This window comes from Puccinia triticina, chromosome 7A (genome assembly GCF_026914185.1).
Source record: "Puccinia triticina chromosome 7A, complete sequence".
In the NCBI taxonomy this organism is placed as follows: Eukaryota; Fungi; Basidiomycota; class Pucciniomycetes; order Pucciniales; family Pucciniaceae; genus Puccinia; species Puccinia triticina.
Window position 1 is genome coordinate 3,003,859 of NC_070564.1, and position 18,153 is coordinate 3,022,011.

General features: G+C 44.0%; 2 protein-coding genes across 2 annotated transcripts; both read right to left on the reverse strand.

Annotated features, from left to right (window-relative positions):
• Positions 1-7,395: 7,395 nt before the first annotated feature.
• On the reverse strand, positions 7,396-9,803 carry PtA15_7A356 (uncharacterized protein; the record flags this gene model as incomplete). The annotated part of the gene is made up of 7 exons (XM_053170954.1): positions 7,396-7,476; positions 7,556-7,668; positions 7,746-8,597; positions 8,704-8,715; positions 8,831-8,938; positions 9,012-9,364; positions 9,724-9,803. The coding sequence occupies 7 exons, from the start codon at positions 9,801-9,803 to the stop codon at positions 7,396-7,398; spliced, it is 1,599 nt and encodes a 532-aa protein (XP_053022184.1).
• A 6,300-nt stretch (positions 9,804-16,103) lies between these two features.
• PtA15_7A357 (uncharacterized protein) lies at positions 16,104-17,937 on the reverse strand (the record flags this gene model as incomplete). Its single annotated transcript, XM_053170955.1, has 4 exons — positions 16,104-16,184; positions 16,279-16,391; positions 16,461-17,300; positions 17,727-17,937. The coding sequence occupies 4 exons, from the start codon at positions 17,935-17,937 to the stop codon at positions 16,104-16,106; spliced, it is 1,245 nt and encodes a 414-aa protein (XP_053022185.1).
• Between the last annotated feature and the right edge of the window lie 216 nt (positions 17,938-18,153).

Genomic DNA, 18,153 nt, shown 5'->3' on the forward strand with positions numbered 1-18,153 from the left:
AAGTGTATTCTACTTTTATTGAGTTCTTTATTAAATAACTGTTGCAATAAAGTAATCTTCTACCATTTTCACATGGTAGCGATAGTCATTACTTGACAGTTAAAAGAACTCAAAATAAGAAAAGCACTTATTAGATAAATACAAACGAGATGGCCGAACTTCTGGTAGTTCCTCAAGTTGATGACTCTTTGGCAAGCAATAATGATCATCAAAGCAATAAGATTCGAATCACAAAACTTCGCCGTGATAATTCCCCTGAATGGAAAAAATCGTTCAAGCATCTTGTCATCGGTCGTGGTGATGAGGAGGTTTTCAATCCAAACTGGTGTGAAGAACACAAGAAGGAGAAAAAGTTTTGCAAGAAGACCTCAAATGCATATACTCTCCTTGAGTTATGTGTATCAGCCGATTTATACCCAGTTGTACAAGCAGCCAATACGTTTTCAAAAGCCATGGAAGACTTAGCCAAAGCCTGCAGTGAAAGTTCATTAATCAAACTTGGCGACAAACTTTATGCTCTTATTCAACTCAAATTCATCCCCGGAACATCTATTGCTACTCACATTAGTAAATTCCAAACTATGTACACCTCACTTAAGTCAGCTCAGATAGGTTCTAAAAATATGCAAGTTGATACTGCTATGGCTGGATTATTTTTCCTCAAGAGTTTCCGTCATGACAATTCATTGGCTTCTCTTATTCAAAATCTTTTTGATGTCACTCCGTTCACGTTTGAAAAATTGGCAACTCAAATGAACATTGAACATAGTCGGATTGATCAGTCTGCTTCAATTAATGCATCTTTGTCAATTTACGCACTTGTGTCCAAGCCTTTTACCCAACCAAACAAGGAAAAATTTAAGGCTATCAATAAGAAGTTCAGAAATGTTGTTCCGACAAAAAACCGCAACAATACTTCTTCTTCTAAACCTAAAATTCAAATGGATGATCACGAGTTAGACCAATTAATTGAATCATTGACAAAGCTCCGTACTCAGCGTTTGAATTCTATCGATGAATCCAAAAATGAAGACGTTGCCAAGGCAGTCGTAGAGTTTACCTCAAGTGACCCCAAAGACACTGGTTTTTTCGTTGAAGATGAGAACACATTTCATGTTGGTCCGATTGGCAACAAAAAAAATTTGTTTAGTTCTTGACACAGGGGCGTCAAAATCAACAGTTTCCAATGTTTGCCTTCTTTCAAATCTGCAACCAATCAATAAATCAATGCAAACATATTCGGGTTCTATTGAAATTACACACACCGGTTCAATGCAATTTGGAAAATACAATTTGTTTCCGGTATATCTTGCGCCATCCGGGAAGTGTAATCTTATTTCAGTTTCTCAACTGGAAGATCACGGTTTTCGTTGTGTGCATAAGAATAAACTATTCTTGGTGTACATGGGCTTGACTATAATCAAAAAGTTTCCTTGAACGGGCGACTTGTACGTGTCATCCGGTTCAAGCGTGGTCACTTTAAGATCTTTGTGTTCAATCAATGAACACAATGCGCTCAAAGATTGGCACATCATTCTAGGCCATCCGTCGGATGTTTATTTGAAAAAATTCTTTGATTTAATGAAGATCTTGCCTAACGAAAAATCTGGATCGTCCATCAACTGCGAGGTGTGTAGAATGGCTAAAATAAAGCGTTCTTCACATAGCAACCCCCTTCCCTCTGCTTCAGCTCCGTTTAAAATGATCCATATGGACGTCTTGCAGATCTCACCAAATTTGAGAAACTCTTTTCGATACGTTTTGGTTCTAATTGATGACTTTTCGCGTTTCAATCGCATCTATCTGTTGCAGAAAAAATCCGAGTCTGAGTCGCGAATTATGTCTTATCTAAACGAGATAAAAAATACCCTGGACGTCACACCTTCGATTCTTCATACGGATCGCGGAGGAGAATTTGGTTCGGTGGTTTTTAAAGCCTTTTTATCTCAACGTGGTATTTGTCTGGAGCAAGGCCCAGCTAACTCTCCTCAAACAAACGGTCTAGCCGAACGCTTTAATCAAACGCTGTTGATGAAGATGCGTTGCATGCTTGCGCAATGCTCGGTTCCTTTAAACTATTGGGACGAAGTGGCTAAATTCGGTTCTTCATTGATAAACATGCTCCCGACATCCGCTCTCAACTGGCAGTCTCCTAATTCGGTTTTGGTCAAAAAACATGCATCCATTGAACAAGTAAGACATGTCTGTACTCTGCTTCCTTTCGGTCTTAAAGTTTATGTCCACACACAGTCCCCTTCTTCAAAAGTTGCTCCGCCTTCAAAACCATTTCTCTTTATCGGATATGAGCCCAGATCAGATGCTCTTCAATTTTTTGATCCAATTTCTCGGCGAACGGTTGTCAGCCGGGATTATACCCCTTCTATACTCTCATTCCCTTACAAATCCAAATCTGCAATGATGAAGTTGTCCACAACTTTGCCCAAATCATGTGCAGATTTAGGTCAAGACGAGCATATTACGATTGACGCATCTGTCAACAAAAACCAAAAAGCTAAACCTTCCAATCGGATTTCTCCGGTTTCTCGTGCTATGTCTCCTCCACCTCCTATGCCTTCTTCCCCAAAAATTCTTCCACCAGTTCCTGCTTCGCCTGCCTTGAATGTCCCGACGCAACAAACTGATCAATCTTCATTGTCATCGCAGCTTCCAACCAAATGATTTACTTATGAATGGCAACCTAGGGATCAATTAGCGCCAAAAAACATCAGTTCTACACTTGATCCATCAAACATAATAGAGGGTTCTCTTCGTCAAAGCAAAGGATTGCCGGATTTGAGTTTTGCATCCAAATTCAAATTTCCTCACCTTAATTTGACTCAATCAGTATCTATAAACAATGCGATGAACGATACGGTAGCTTTACCACGCTGGGAGGATGCTTTGTCATCAGAGTTCCATTCGTCACATTCCAAAAACACTGGCACACTTGTTCCACCGCCCTCCGACGACAAAACAATTGGCGGTATGTGGTTGCTTACTAAGAAATTAAACGAGTTCAAAGAAGTTATTCGGCATAAAGTGCAGTGGGTCGTTTTTGGCAATCATCAAGAACACATGTTGCATTACTTCAAAACATACTCCTCGGTCGCAAGAAACAAATCTCTCAAGATGATTTTATCGCTTGCGGTGAATATGGATTGGGTTGTGTTTCAATTTGACGTTGAAACCACATTTCTCTACGGGAATATCGATGCCTCTATCTATGTATCTCAGGTTTTAGGCTTTGAAGATCCGGATCCAGCTAAGAAAGGTTGGGTTTGGAAATTAAACAAATCCCTTTATGGAAGGAAACAAGCTCCTCGTATGTGGAAGGCTCACCTCGTTGCTACCTTGAAAGCCATCGGCTTTGAATCTTCAATATTGGATGATGCGCTTTTTCATAACAAGGACAACTCAATCCTCCTTCACATGCACGTGGACGACGGTTTGATTGTTGGACGCTCTCGCAGCGCGGTAATCAGTTTTCTGGACGACTTGAAGAAATCATATGTGTTGAAGATTAAAGAACGTCCAAATCAACATCTTGCACTTGACTGGCGATCGGATGGGTCTTTAATAATTCATCAGTCAGACTTTGCTCGAAAAATTATCGATGACTTTGGTATGAGTGGCGCGACGACAGTCAAAGCTCCTTTGCCATTGAATTTTCATCGTGTGGTAGCTTCTGAATCTCCGCCGTTTGACGTCAAGACTATGCAAAAAGCTATTGGCATGTTGAACTATCTGGCTCTCCACACTCGTCCAGATATTGCGTTCACTGTAAATGTCTTAGCACAGTTTGTATCTTCGCCAGCCTTGTCGCATTGGTCCATGATCAAGCATCTTCTTCGATATCTTCAAGGCACGGCCGACGTTGGCGTTCATTTCCGAAAAAAACACATACCCACGCTTTATGTGGTTGGGCGGACGCGTATTACGGTTCATTGATGGTTACAAAGAAATCTATGTCAGGCTATGTAATCACGTTTTTTGGCAATCCAATTTCCTGGGCAACCAAAAAACAATCAGTCGTAGCTCAATCAACAACTGAAGCGGAGTTTATTTCAATAAACAAGTGTGCTAAGCAACTTTGTTGGATGTCTAACTTAATCATGTCACTTGACATAGCTATCAATGCTCCGCTAATCTTTAACAACAACTCCGGAGCAGTCATCATCAGCAAAGAAGCTCAATTAAATCCAAACACCAAACATATTGAAATTCAATTTCAGTATGTCAGACAGCTGATCATCATGAAAGTTCTTCGTGTCTTGCAAGTTTCAACATCGGATATGATTTCGGATGTGTTAACAAAACCTCTCGGCAAAATTAAACTACTATCCACATTTAAACAATTACATTTGCTCAATGTGCGTGTTTAGGAGGAGTGTTGAGTTTTTTAACCATGCACATTAAGGTGTATGCATGCGCCTATGCATATGCTTTCCGATCTACAGAATTCTCGATGATCAATCTCAACCCCGCAATCTGAACTCAGACTCTACTTGCCAACATCCAATTCTTCCCTTCCGTTCCATCCATCTCTTCCCTTCCGTTTGATCCTTCCTCACTTGTCTCCGCCTTCACAGTCAATCGCCGATTCTCGTCGACTCAAACACTCCTCAAAGTCTTTCTTCTTTGTACAAAATCAATCAAATCAAAAACTCATTCTTAACTCTTGTCGACTCTAAACTCTCAGGAGAGCTAGATTCAGTGTCCGGGCAGGTAGACATTTTCTTATCCTACATCAACAGCGACATCTTATTGAATTATTATTAACATCTTCATGCTTATCATCATCTGTTTTAGGCTGTTTCGTTGTGGTATTCCTGGTGTTAAACGTTGTCATTGTTATCTTTGTGTTGAGATTTCTTTTTGATTTGGTTCAGGTCTTTTAGGTATTTTTTCATTACACTTATCATTAAAATTTATTCATGTAAAACTAATCTGTTTATTTTTATGTTGCTCAAAGTGTATTTTACTTTTAATGAGTTCTTTATTAAATAACTGTTGCAATAAAGTAATCTTCTACCATTTTCACAGGCTTTGGGTGTGTAAGATTGGGCCGGCTCCGGACAGGGGTGGCGATGATGACAATTGGGGCTGGGTTGGTTTGGTGTCTTTGAGTATGTGGCTGGGCAAGATGTGCTGGTTGAGGCTAACTGGGGGGGAGGCGGTGGAGGGTGGAGGGTGCGGAGGCCTAGAGAAAGACCAGGGGTCAGAGATGCTTTGCCTGCTGGGGCAAGGAGTCGCTCGCGATTGACTTGAGCTGGTGGTGGCTCGAGCCGACGAGTGTCTGGATGTTCTGCTTGAGAAGGCCCAGCAAGTCCACAATTGTCTCCAGCAATCAGCTCGCCATCCGCGGTACGCCAAGTGGGAATCTGTTGGCCAAGGGTGTGATTAACAGAGGAAGAAAAGACGGGCCATAGAGATGACTAAGACCCCACTCGAGGCTTTTGCAGCGTACTCGGCTTCGGCCCCAGGGCTTGAGGTCTACAGGGACACGTGGTGATGATGAAAATACTCAGCTGTAAATTTTGCGGATTACGTTGCTTGGAAATTGGTAATACATACTTTGAAAGAATTTTAGCATGTTTCCTGGCAGTGGTCGTCTTCGTGGTGCTGACGATGAGAAGAAGAAATCAGTCCAAGTCGTGATCCAAGGGTTAAGCTGTGAATGCCAAGCTGGTCAAAATGCGGCTGCAGACGCAAGACATAGTGTTCCATTGTGTATAAAAGGAAGGGCTTGATGTTCATCAATACCCCCAGGGCGTCCTCTGCCGTAGTTGAGCAAGCTTACTGGACTTGTAGAAACATGTTCCCCTTGGAAGTGTTGGAAAGAAAATTCAGGTGTGTGTGAAGCAAATTTTTTATACCACTTTTGAAGACTTTTCCATTTGTAGGATGCCACAGTTGAGGCAAACACACCATTTGATAGTGCTGAACTTGTTTAATCATCTTGTATTTATTTGTGTTGTTATATGGGTCAATATACATGATAGAAATTGTTTTGGCTGTGTTCAAATTGTGACACATATTATTGTTAACCAATATAGTTTAAATCAGTCTTGCTGTTGGTTGTCTTTCTGAACCTGATAATTGGCATTGTCCCGTAAGTAGTACTTGGACAGTTTCTAGCCCATTTCAAAATGATATCTCAGGAAAGGTCAAGTAATATGAGCAGCATGGTAAGAAAATTTAAAGGGTGTGTTGTGGTTTTGTCTATGTATTTTTCCCCTGCAGCGGCGCAGCCGCCTTAGCCTCTAGTAATTGTGACACTAAAGTACATGACACATTAGAAAACATGTAACAAAAAGAATCCAATACACTGTATATGCAGATACAATACGTGTATTGGATTTGTTGCAGCGTTGAATCAAGCCATTGGTTCTCCTCATTTTTCCCTACCACCCACCTTGAGCCACATCCAGTGAGCACCTCATCCTCACTGCCACCGCTTGAGCCTCTGGCTCATTTCTTGTCTCTTGTTTGTGTGGTCTGCAGATCAAATCCTAACAATCTATGATGCTCCTACAGCTAGTCTGCCCCTTTCACACCTGAAGCCACCTCAAAAATTTCCAATTTCCTGCTCCACAAATCCCACCTAATGTTCAGCTCTCCACCAATGGTGACAGTTTCACTGTTGTCTCCACTTCCTCCTCTTTATGAGGCAGCCAGCTTTGGCTCCTTGGTGGACCCAAACTCTTATTCTGGCCTCTTCCTGCTTATCCAACACACCAACATCTGTGGCTTTATTTTCCCTCTCCGCTCTTCCCAACTTGACTGCAACATCCCATTCCACAACCACACCACATACCCCTCGGTGGAATGGATCCACTATGTGATTTGGGGGGGTGATGAGGGTGAAAAATGTTTCCTGATAACCACATAAGTATGTTTTCAGAAGCACCTTCAGATGTTAAATATTTGACATGTATTTATAACAGAAGTTCAGTTCTACTCTACTGCATCAATAATACCACTCAATTGCTACCCATTGAAAAATTTCAGAATTTTCAAAAATATTTTTTTGACTCACAATAATTCCTGATCAGTTGAACTTGCCATTTTTTGAAAATTCTGAATCCCCATTTGGTCTAGGCCAAAATCAACCAGTTGAACAAGAGCAAATTGAATTTGCAGATAAAAACATGAAGATTCAAGCAAAGGATATATTTTGAAAGAATGGATTCAAAGAAAGAAAAATAAATATGCATGCTATTTTTTTGACAAGCAACAGTTTGATGATCATCATTTGATATCAAACCGTGTCCCTTGAGTGCGAACCTAAATGTTGGAAATTGGTCAGTTTTGTGTACTTGAAATTCCCGGTTCCATACGTTGTAACTTGGCTTAGAATTTCTAAACGACTAACCCAGCGGTTGGACCTTATTCTCAATAATCACATTCCTCCACAACTTCCGATTTTTCACGCAGGGAGGTGATTGGTGATGAGAAAGCAACGATTGCTGCTACCTATAGCCGCAACCAAACACAAAATCAAGATCAATATCAAGATGCTGCGTATCTTGGAGGTAAGAAGAAACAGCAATACCAGGCCAAATGGTATTCCAATCGTCATGATCCAAGTGACGTTGGCTACGGTGATTGTAAACCAATTCAAATCAGAAAGCGTATGGCGTGTTGGGATCTGTAAATAGTTAAACACTATAGAAACAATGAATCATTAGTGTTGCTCGTGGGTAGATCGCACAGCGAGGCGCAAGCGGGGATGGAAGGCCTACGAATCATGGAATCCATTACGACAAGGACAAGCATCACAGTTGTGTTACAAAGCACTTGCCAGATCAAGTTGACTTGGTATATTTTAAGCGCTTTACATTGAGATTGAATTGCTGCTCGATTATTGATTTCCCAGGGCTGCTTGCTATTCGAGAGTGAATTGTTAGAGCTCGTGCTCGAGCGGGGCTTTTCAAGAAAATCTGGATTATCTCGAAAAGAAGGCAGCAATTTTAGGATGTTCTTGCTGACTAGAAGCGGTTTCTGGCGTTGATCTTTTGAGATATCATCGGTGATGGAGGTGTTGAAGTTAGTTGAAACTGGTGTTGGTTGAACTTGAAGCTTCGAGACATTTTCTGACGATTGAATGCCTAATGAAAGTGGAATGGTTTCTTGAAGAGCCTGGCGAAAGGTACGGATCTGATACTGAACAGCTTGAAGTATGCGGAAGTAACCAAATAGCATCATGAAAAATAGTATAATGATGTTCAAGCAGTATCCACCGCTGATGAAACGCGAGAGGAATAGTACTGCGTCAGCTCGCTTCCGCATTATGGCCACCTGGGTTAAGGCATCGATGTTTAGATTCAATATTGTCGTTGGTTGCAGTTGTCCACTGATGATAGCCAAAAAAGAATCGTTGTACTGCTTGTAAATCCTGTTGATTTCTATGACGTGGAGTGTTATCAAGTATATTGGAGGTCCTGCAAAGGCGAATGGAAAAATGAAGAAGAAAAGCGAAATAAGATTGATAGTCCTTGGCTTGAAATATGTCATAGTTGAGCCGGCATTGGTTTGCCTCATTCTGGTGACAAGCCCGTATTTAGTTAGAGGGAGTGCTCGAAGGATATTCCAGACTGTGATTGGTTCGTAAGTTTGCGAGACAGATGAAGGGGGAAAAAACGCGGAGACAGTAGAATATTAATCCTTGTCACATGTTGTGGTGAGATGAAAAGTACTTGCTTTTCGTCCAGCCTGCGCAACATCACAAACATTATGGAAGAGTTAGCTGATTTGACTGTGAGCTATGAGGTAGACAAATGAAACCCAAAAGCGATTGCTTCGGGCATAGTCACGGATCAACTCTCACCTGCGCACATCATGAAAGGGTATGTGGATAAGCTCAGTGTAACTGTCGCGGTCGAAAGAACTGACTTTTTCAAGTCCTTTTGGAAGGAATGGATTGTAGTCATACTGACTTTTTTTCAACGCAAAGATAAAGTTCTTCAGGACCTGAGTTTTACTCGAGCGAGCTTCAGTTGAAAACTCACATGCAATGTACACAAGCACAAACATCGGGATCAATGTGCGAGTATTGGGGCGGATCATACCATTTTTCTCCACTTTCACGAGCCAAAACCCTTGTTGTCGAATTGCTGGGATTGAGCTCAACGCGTAAAGTACTCCAGCGAGAGGTTCGAGGAAAGCTGCTGACAGCAGGATAGTCGGTACGGGTTTAGGAGGATCAAGTTTCATTAACTTCGCAAGAAACTGGTGCAGCGCTATGGACTGGACCGTGTAGCTGGCCTGCAAATTGCTCATATTTGTGACTATGTATTGGGAACCTCTGTTGTATTTCACTTTTTCCTCCCGATGGCCCCAGTGCGCGAGTGATAGAGTAGATCTAAGCATGAGTGTGTTGGTGATCAGATTCGCAGAGTAAACCGTCACATGTAGAAAAGGTCTGACATTGAAGACACCAACTCACTGAGATTTTGATCCACAGCTAGCTTTCTCTTGAGGCAATTCGAGTAACGGAGCAGATTAGCTTTACCCAGAAGTTCAAAGGGCAATCGGAGTTCAGATGCTAGGCAGATGTGTAAGTGCAGGCGAGGATTGGAAAGGAAACTAACTGAGGGTAATCAGATGATGAAGAATTCACCAAGTGGGTCATAAAGAGAAAACTCATGCTTTTCCCCACAGGTCCTCCGGGACCCAGCGTGTAAATTGCCATGGCATCAGCGGCCGACTGTCACGACTTACACGGCCGGCAGCTTGCGCGGAAGGCAGAAAACTAATTGGGTGCTAGCTTCGCTGGATAGTGGATAAAAAAAAGAGCACATGCGTGAGGCAAAAGCTAATTACGTTCATTTGGCTCCTTTGGGGAAATGTTATCAATTCGGTGTTGCCTCATGGTGAGGTCGTGCGCGCGGCTTTAACCTACAGCAGATCCCAAAGAGCTTGCTTTCTGGGACCGCTCCCATTCGTGAGATTAATTCTTTACGCCACTCAGCCTTGCATCCTGTACACATGGCTGTACAGGATGCGAAATGGCTGCCGGGGCCCCACTGTAGCAACTCCGGCGACCTGCTCGCTGGTGAGCGAGCTGCGGCGGTCCCTGGTTCGGATGAGGCCCCCAACCCCTAAAATGGGAGAGGATTCCAATGGTCCAGCAGCCAGCTCCCAGCCCTTGAATCACAAAATTGCAGAAGTTAGAACTTCATCCCGCGATGGCTTGAGCTATACTGGGTTCAATACACCGCAGGGAGGCGTAAAAAAATAAAAATGTTGATTTCGACCCCCCGTCAAAGCAAGCTTTTTGGGATCTAAGTAAAGCCCCGAGCCTGAAGCACGAATTAAAAATTACAGGAATACATAAATATGTACATGTAAACAGGCGCAGCAATCCCGCACATATTTAAGATAGCCACAACATGCATAGATCCGGGGTCGGCCTGGGTCGGTAATATCGCAGGTGGCCTTTCTGTGGAGTAGACAGGACCTCATGGGACCCTCATTACGCGCTGAGGCAGTGCCCCTTCCAAAACAAGAGATATGAAGGCATATGTACAGCTAACGCGGAAAAGCTTGCCACATTTTGTGGCTGAAATGATTTCTGCATTTCAGCCACAGGCCTGTACAGCTTCACTATACAGGCAGTCAAAACCGTTTGGCCGGCTGGTTTTGGGCGGGCCGGGCGAGGGGAAAGGGAGGTAGGAGCGGCGAAGGGCCGGATCGACGTAAAATCGCTCCAGGAATCCAATGGTGCCCAAAGTGGAAAACAAAGAAGATAGGTTTTTTCTTCTGATGGCATTCCGGACGTACAGGAGCCATACAGGCTTTGAGGCTGAAATCAGCAATCCAAAAGCAGGACCCTGGCAACCCCCTATAAATGGGTGGCATGTAAAATCCCCAATTTTTCCAAAATTCATACATTTTCACAGCCCATTCATACACGTTTCATGTGTACCCTCAGAGGATTTCAAAAATTTTCATACATATTTCATGCCTACCATTTTTTTTTCCGCGGGAGGGGGTGCAAGCCTGTTTTTTTGAAGCTATCCATTTTTTCTAGCTTCAAGGGCGCCAGTGCATGTGAAAAAAAAACAAAATAAGAAAGAAAATGTCTTGAATTACTGTACTAATGTTGAATGAATACAATCAACTGAAAATTCAATCAAGCTTTATTTTTTTCTTTGAAAGAGCTTTCATATGCAAGAACTCTTTTTCCCAGTGTTCCAAGAATGAAGGTTGAGGACACGGCAAGATAAAAAAAATCATCAACCGGAAATGTCATCAACAAATGGCTGGGCGCGCACTTCGCGCTAAATTGGCACCAATGAACAAATTTGACTGTTGACCATCCTGACAGGTCCTGCCGAGGGGGGGGGGGGGGGAGGGGGGGGGGGGGGGGGGGGGGGGGGTTGAGAGGGAGCACTTGGTGACTCCCGGCTGTTCTCATACATTTTTTGACCATCCTGATAGGTGCTGCCAAGGGGGGGGGGGGGGGGTTGAGAGGGAGCGCTTGGTGGCTCCCAGCTGGTCTCATACATTTTTCATTACTACCCTCCCTTCCCTGAGGAAAATCTCATACATTTGAGGTGCCTACCCTTAATGGCAAAAAAAGGCATTCATACCATTTTCATGTGTACCATTTTGTGATTTTGCCAAATAATTCATACATTTTCATGCCTCCCATTTATAGGGTGTTGCCAGCACTGCAAAAAAAACTGTTTCAACTGTGAGCAGTTGACATGCGGCAACTCTGAGGAAGCTTGTGGTGTTACACCAGCCTTAATCAAGGTTTGACTCAACCCAAGCTTCAATGCACAGTCACTGTGCACCTTGCACAGTGACTGTGCCAACAAAGGCACTTCTGCATTCATGTGGAGTTACAATGGCAGCTTGGCTTGAGTATCCTGCATGTCAACTGCAAGCAGTTGACCAAGTTATTTTTGCAGTGCAGGGTCCTCCAAAAGCTGGCCGCAAGCTTTTCCGCGTTAGCTGTATGTACATTGCTGCGCCAAGGGAAAGTTGTCTATCAAGAAACACAATAGGGGGGTCCACAATTGAATTTTACTAAACTTTGGAGCCAAATTTAAGGCCTTTATGAACAAGATTTTCACTATGAAAAAAACTTGAGAAACAGGTGTCAGTTGACATGCGGTTACTCTTGTCAGCCGGGCTACCATTCTAGAATAGAGCCCCACCTGCAGCTCAGGTAGCGCAGCCAAGAGCACCGTAAACTGGGTGCAGAGCAGACCGCAGCGCGGACCTCTGCGCAGCATAGATTAGTTTCAATTGTTTTAAATATTACAAATAGCTCCCTAGAGAAGCTAGACACCAAAAGGACCGCCGTGCGGTCCAGAACCTCTTCTGTACAAGATATTCCGACTAGATACAAGTAACAAAAACAAGAGAGCCTATATAAAAAGACCCCCTCAGAAGACCCACGTAATACTCAGCAGACAGCCACTGGTTGCGTGAATACTACGTGGGCTTGGTAGCGGCTAAATCACTCATCCATGCGATACAGAGTACTGTAGTACCTGATTGCATGGAAACAACAGCCGCCGGTAGGCGGCTAAAACAACCAAGCCACGCGACTCAGAAAACTACAGTACCTGGTCGCGTGGTAACAATCTTCTTCCGAGCTCCGTCGCAGCAACGGTAGCGGAAAGACTCGGACACAAATTGCCAAAGAGCTCCGCATAGGAACTGACTCCTAGTGATCCTCTACTCAAGAGCAGAAGATCTCTAGCGTGTCATTTCGAGTAGAACTCAGTAAACAAGTTCTGAGAAGAACAAAGCTTCCTTGCGACCAGTATCCAAGAGATACGGGTCTTACGAGTAGCAAGACCAGTAAGGAGGCTGTGCCTTCCAACGAAATGTATTGGAAGGCCAGCCAGGAGAATAGCAAGCCGACGAGCCTCCCAGAAACAGCATAAAAGCCGGTGTTGGGAGGACTCTGGCTCCCCAGAATCGTCAACCACTTTAACCGCCCAGCAGCGCACTACTTCGCCGAACATATTTGTTGATCAGTTTGCTCTCAGCTTGTGTTAGATTGTTTTTAGATTCATTGCTCGTCGCTGGACTCCTGCTTCAACAGTAAGTCCAGCTCATTTTCTCTTTATCATCTCGGGTGTAATCCCCATCAATTATATACTTGGGAACTTGTCAAACAACCCCCGCTTGTTGGACCCCAGACAACACAGGACATACTACCCCTGCTTGTCAGGCCCTGTAAGAACCGCCCTGGAGGGCACCTTAACCATTCCGCTGCTCTCGCAGCCCCTCCATTACATCCCATCAGGGATATAAATCTTTATAAACCATCATCTTACCGCGTCTACAGACGCGCCCACTCGCCGCAGTCACTCGTGTAGCTAGAGGACTTCGTGTCTTGGCATCACCAAGCCTGACATGAAATGCGGTTACTCTGATGTTACTTTGAGTGTAACCTGGGTTATTCCCTTGTCATTCCATGCAACTAGCTCAGCATGGTCTGGTGAGGTTTGGTGCTAAGCCACACCAGATCATGGCAGCTCAGTTCTTCATGCTGCGCACTCTCCCCCCATGAGTCCTCAGCGGGGACAAAGGACTACTGGGTGGTTGCTCCCACAACATGTGAAGGTATAGGGTCCTTCTTGATGACCTGTTGACCGGTCATCAAAAGGGTATTAGCAACAGTGCAAGAGCTACGCTACAAAAAGCGGCAGCGTAGCAAAAGCGTAGCGGTTTTAGCCTTGCTTTGCTAAGCTTTTTGTAGCGGACTTGGCGCTTCGCTATTCGCTACATTTTTAAGGGGAAAAAATTAAAGAAAATAGCACGCTTTTTTTAGCGCAGAGTAGCGGCAATTCGCTACGCTTCTCGCTATAGTAGCGGAAAAAACGCTACTGTAGCGATTTTGCTGCGCTACCATAGCACCAGTCAAACATCAATACTGCACATCATAAAATGATGGAGGATTGATGTTTGTGTACTATTTCTGGCATTTTCCACCAAAAGGCAGAGATGCCCGCTACACTTTTGACACAGAAGCGACCTGGTTCGCTACGCTTTTGGCGCTAAAAAGCGCTATTAGCGCCAAAAAGCGTCAATTTTTCCGCTGCGCTATACTGTAGCGAAGCGGCAAAAAAAGCGCTTCGCTACGCGCAGGCCAAAACTGCAGTAGCGGTTCTGGCGCTTCGCTACCGCTCAAAGTAGCGATTTTCCGCTAGCGCTAACGCTATTCTGGATCCAGAGTAGTGTGTTTCCGCTTCGCTACGCAAAAGCGCCGCTTTTTGTAGCAAAGCGTAGCTCTTGCAGTGTTGGTATTAGGCCCCTCTTGATGACCGGTCAATTGGTCATTGAAATGGTATCAAGTCCCTCTTGATGACCGGTCAACCGGTCATCAAGAAGGTGTAGAGCCCCCCTCAATGACTGGTCAGCCAGTCATCAAGAGGTTGTAAGGTCCCTTTTGATGACCGTTCAACTGGTCATTGAGAGGCTGTAAGGTTCCTCTCAATGACCGTTCAACCGGTCATTGACAGGGTGTAAGGTCCCTTTCAATGACCGGTCAACCAGTCATCAAGAGGGTGTAAGGTCCCTTTTGATGACCGGTCAACTGGTCATTGAGAAGGTGTAGAGCCCCCCTCAATGACCGGTTGACCGGTCATCAAGAGGCTGTAAGGTTCCTCTTGATGACCAGTTGACCAGTCATTGAGAAGGTGTAAGGTCCCTCTTGATGACCGGTGGACTGGTCATTGAGGAGGTGTACAGCCTAGAGCAATGACCGGTCAACCGCGCCAGGCATGTACATAATGGCCAACCCCCTCTATGTGTGGCCTGGTCAACCCAACCTAAGGTTCCAATTCGGTGCCCCGAAGCCGGATATCACCTATTCCGTACCCTGACCCTGGTCATATCCTGGAATTCAGCCGTATTCTCCTGGATTTGAAACAGGTACAAAAGCAAGGGGTATTTGCAGAGAGAAGTGCCAATTTGATTGGGTATGGCGGGGACTCCCTGGTACAGTCCCCAATTCATGCGGTTTTGATGGGTATTCCCCAAGAAAAGACCCAATTTTAGGGTGTTTTCTGAGGTTTACCCCCATAAATCCCACTTTTGGAGCGCTCTTCACTATCCGACCAGATTCCAGATCTCTCAAGCTCAATCCCAAACCCAGATCCGGCTTGCGGGGTTTCTGGATTTCACCGGATCTGCAGGGTCCAGATGGGAACCTTAACCCAACCTGGGAGCCTATGTACATACTGTGGGGCTGCGCCAGAGTGGAGTGGCTGATGTTCCCTGAGCATTTGCCTTTGGGCTCAGTCTAGTGCATTGTGCACTAGAATTAAGCTGGAAAACTTCCAAATGTTCCAGGGTATACCACCCTGGAATTCAATTGTTTGAGCCTGGTATTAACTGGGAATGAATTTGGGTATCCTGCATGTCAACTGACAGCAGTTTCTCAAGTTTTTTTCATAGTGTTAAAAATTTTGGGAAAATGCGCAGCAGCAGGTGATAATAATCAATCAGTGCAATTTATCAATTTTTTTAAAAAATGTCTGTCCTTAAAATGTGTCCCAAAGTTTTGTAAATTTCAATCGCGAACCCCCCTAATATGTATCAGAATTGCCATTCGCCATCAACAGAAAGGCTTCAACTTCTGTAATGGCAAGTTGAGCGTGGCGGGTGCATAGAGGCTAGAGCTCAAATTTAAAGCTGATCAATGTTAAGCTTGAAACACTGTCTTATGTAGCTCAGAAGTGCCCCATAATGCTAGCTTGAAAAATCCTGATTACATATTCATATTTGACTACAATGCAGAGACGAAAGAGGGAGAAAAAAAATCAAAATAAGTCAAGAAGTTTAGGTACATAGAGGTATCCGAAATTCAAAGTGAAGGATTGGTTAAAAAGGAAATGGAGGGACATGAGTATCAGCAAAGCCAAAAGGCAAGGTGAACTTTGGTTTCCTTTGGTTTCTGCGATTTGTTGCAGGATAACTATGACGTTGCCCGTTATGTATGCTAAACAGAATGTTTGGCAAGCATTTTTCCTTTGGGTGGCCTGTATCCATTTGGTTATCCATGGAGTAGTTCTGAACAATTTGCCATCCGTAAATCTTGGGTGCATCGACCCACCACAGAGCTACGGACTTCAATCATCATATCCTTCCACGCGCTCTTCATTTTCTCTGAGAGCAGTAATTGGAGGCGAGAAAGCAACGACACATGCTACCTGTGCACATTAACATCCAAAAATGAGAATTGACTGGTGATTAGCAGGATTGTCCTTGGGGGCGTCATATCGCGGTAGTTGTGAGCTAGCTTACAATGCCAAATGGCAGGCCTACTGTCAAAACCCACGACCAGCTCGCCCAGGTGATTGTAAACCAAATCAAATCAGAGAGGGAATGGTGCAGAGGGACCTGTAACAAATTGCTGACTGCATCGCGACAAGTGATTAGATGTATCATACTGACGATTCAGCTGATGTGAAAATAATTAGACTTACAAACCGTAACATTTAGCCCCAAGAAGGAAATTAATATGAGTGCGTTGCAGAAGGCCTGCCAAATTAAATTGACTTTGTATCTTTTGAGGGATTTGTATTGAGAATGAATCATTTCTTGGTTAAGGCTTTCCCACTTCTGTGAATCACGTGTGTGATGATGAGTATTTGTCGAAGTTAGTTCTGGCTTTCCTAGAAAATCTGGATCCGGACGCAAAGAAGGTAGCCAAGTGGGAAGATGTATAGTTATCCATCGACCGTGTAATCGCTTTGCCTGAGTCCGAGTCGAACCAGAACTGGTTGAATTGACGTTGATAGAAGCTGGAGTGGATTCTGATTTGTACTTTGGGGTTTCATCGCCAAATGTGGTGGTGGGTTGCTGTTCTAATACATTGTGGAAAGTGTCGATTTGATACCCAACAGCCTTCAGAATGCGATAGTAGCCAAACGACATGACAAGTTGTAAAAGGAGACCGTTGAAAAAGTAGCCAAATGCTATTACCCGTGCGAGGAGGATGACTTTGTCACTGTGATGGGTCATGTACATCAACTGCTTTACGGCTATAGTATTCAAGCTTGCTATCGATTCATTGTCAAGTTGGCCACTGATAATATTGGCATAACCGTGCTTGTATTCGGTGATTGTCTGGTTGATTTTTGAAACCTCGTTGGTGATCATTCCAATCGGAACGCTGCCAAAAATAAGAGGGAAACTGTAAAAGAAACCCGAAAGAAGATTGATGGTTCTGGGCGTAAAGAACTTCACGCTGGAGTCGCCATTAGTTTGCCTCATCGTCGCTAGCCCGTACTTAGTCAGAGGTATCGCTCGCAGGACATTCCATACTAAAGGCAAAAAATGTTAGTCAGATTGGGGTTGTTCCGTCTGGGTTGCCATTGAAATTAACCGCCTACACTCACTTTTTGTCCAGCCTGGGGGTGGACACGATCAAAGCAAGCGGAGCAACTTATTTAGCTGAACTATCCATGCCTGACGTCGAGGGTAAACTCACCTGTACAAAGTAGAATAGGATACGAAATCAAACTCAGAAAGACCGTTCGGGCTGAAATAATGCTAGTTGAGTCCAGGTCGATTAGGAGACATATTAAGGAGGACAGACTGCCTTTTTTCAATCGAAGAAGTAAAAGATGTCTAAGCGCCCCATGGTCCCTCAATTTCTCACTTTAGTTGCAAATTGAGAAGACACTCACAGATAATATATAAGAGCACAAAGATGGGAATGAGTATACAAGTATTTGGTCGGATCATACCGGACTCAAATTTGAAAAACCAAAGCCCTTCTTTTCGAATTGCTGGAAGTGCACTGATAACATAAAAAATTCCAGCGAGGGGTTCGAGAAAAGCTTCTACCCAAAGGGTAGTGGGCAGGAATGCGGGGATGTTGGGTTTTGCAGCTTTCCAGAACAATTGGTTGAGCGCTATGGCTTCCACCGTGTAGACGCTTTCGGGCTGGCTGGACATTATTTGTGCTCGAATTGATGGTGATGTTTGAGGAGATCTAAAAACAAAATTTGGATGTCAGATGACTCCAGGAAAGATTCAGAACTCCAATAAAGGGCTCCAAGACTTGCGGTAGCCCAGGAGGAAGACGTTCTATGTTGGAATTGCACTCCACTCACGTTTTTCCTAGCAGTTGTAGACCGCAGCCTTGTGCAAGACTTGATCAGTAGGAATGGA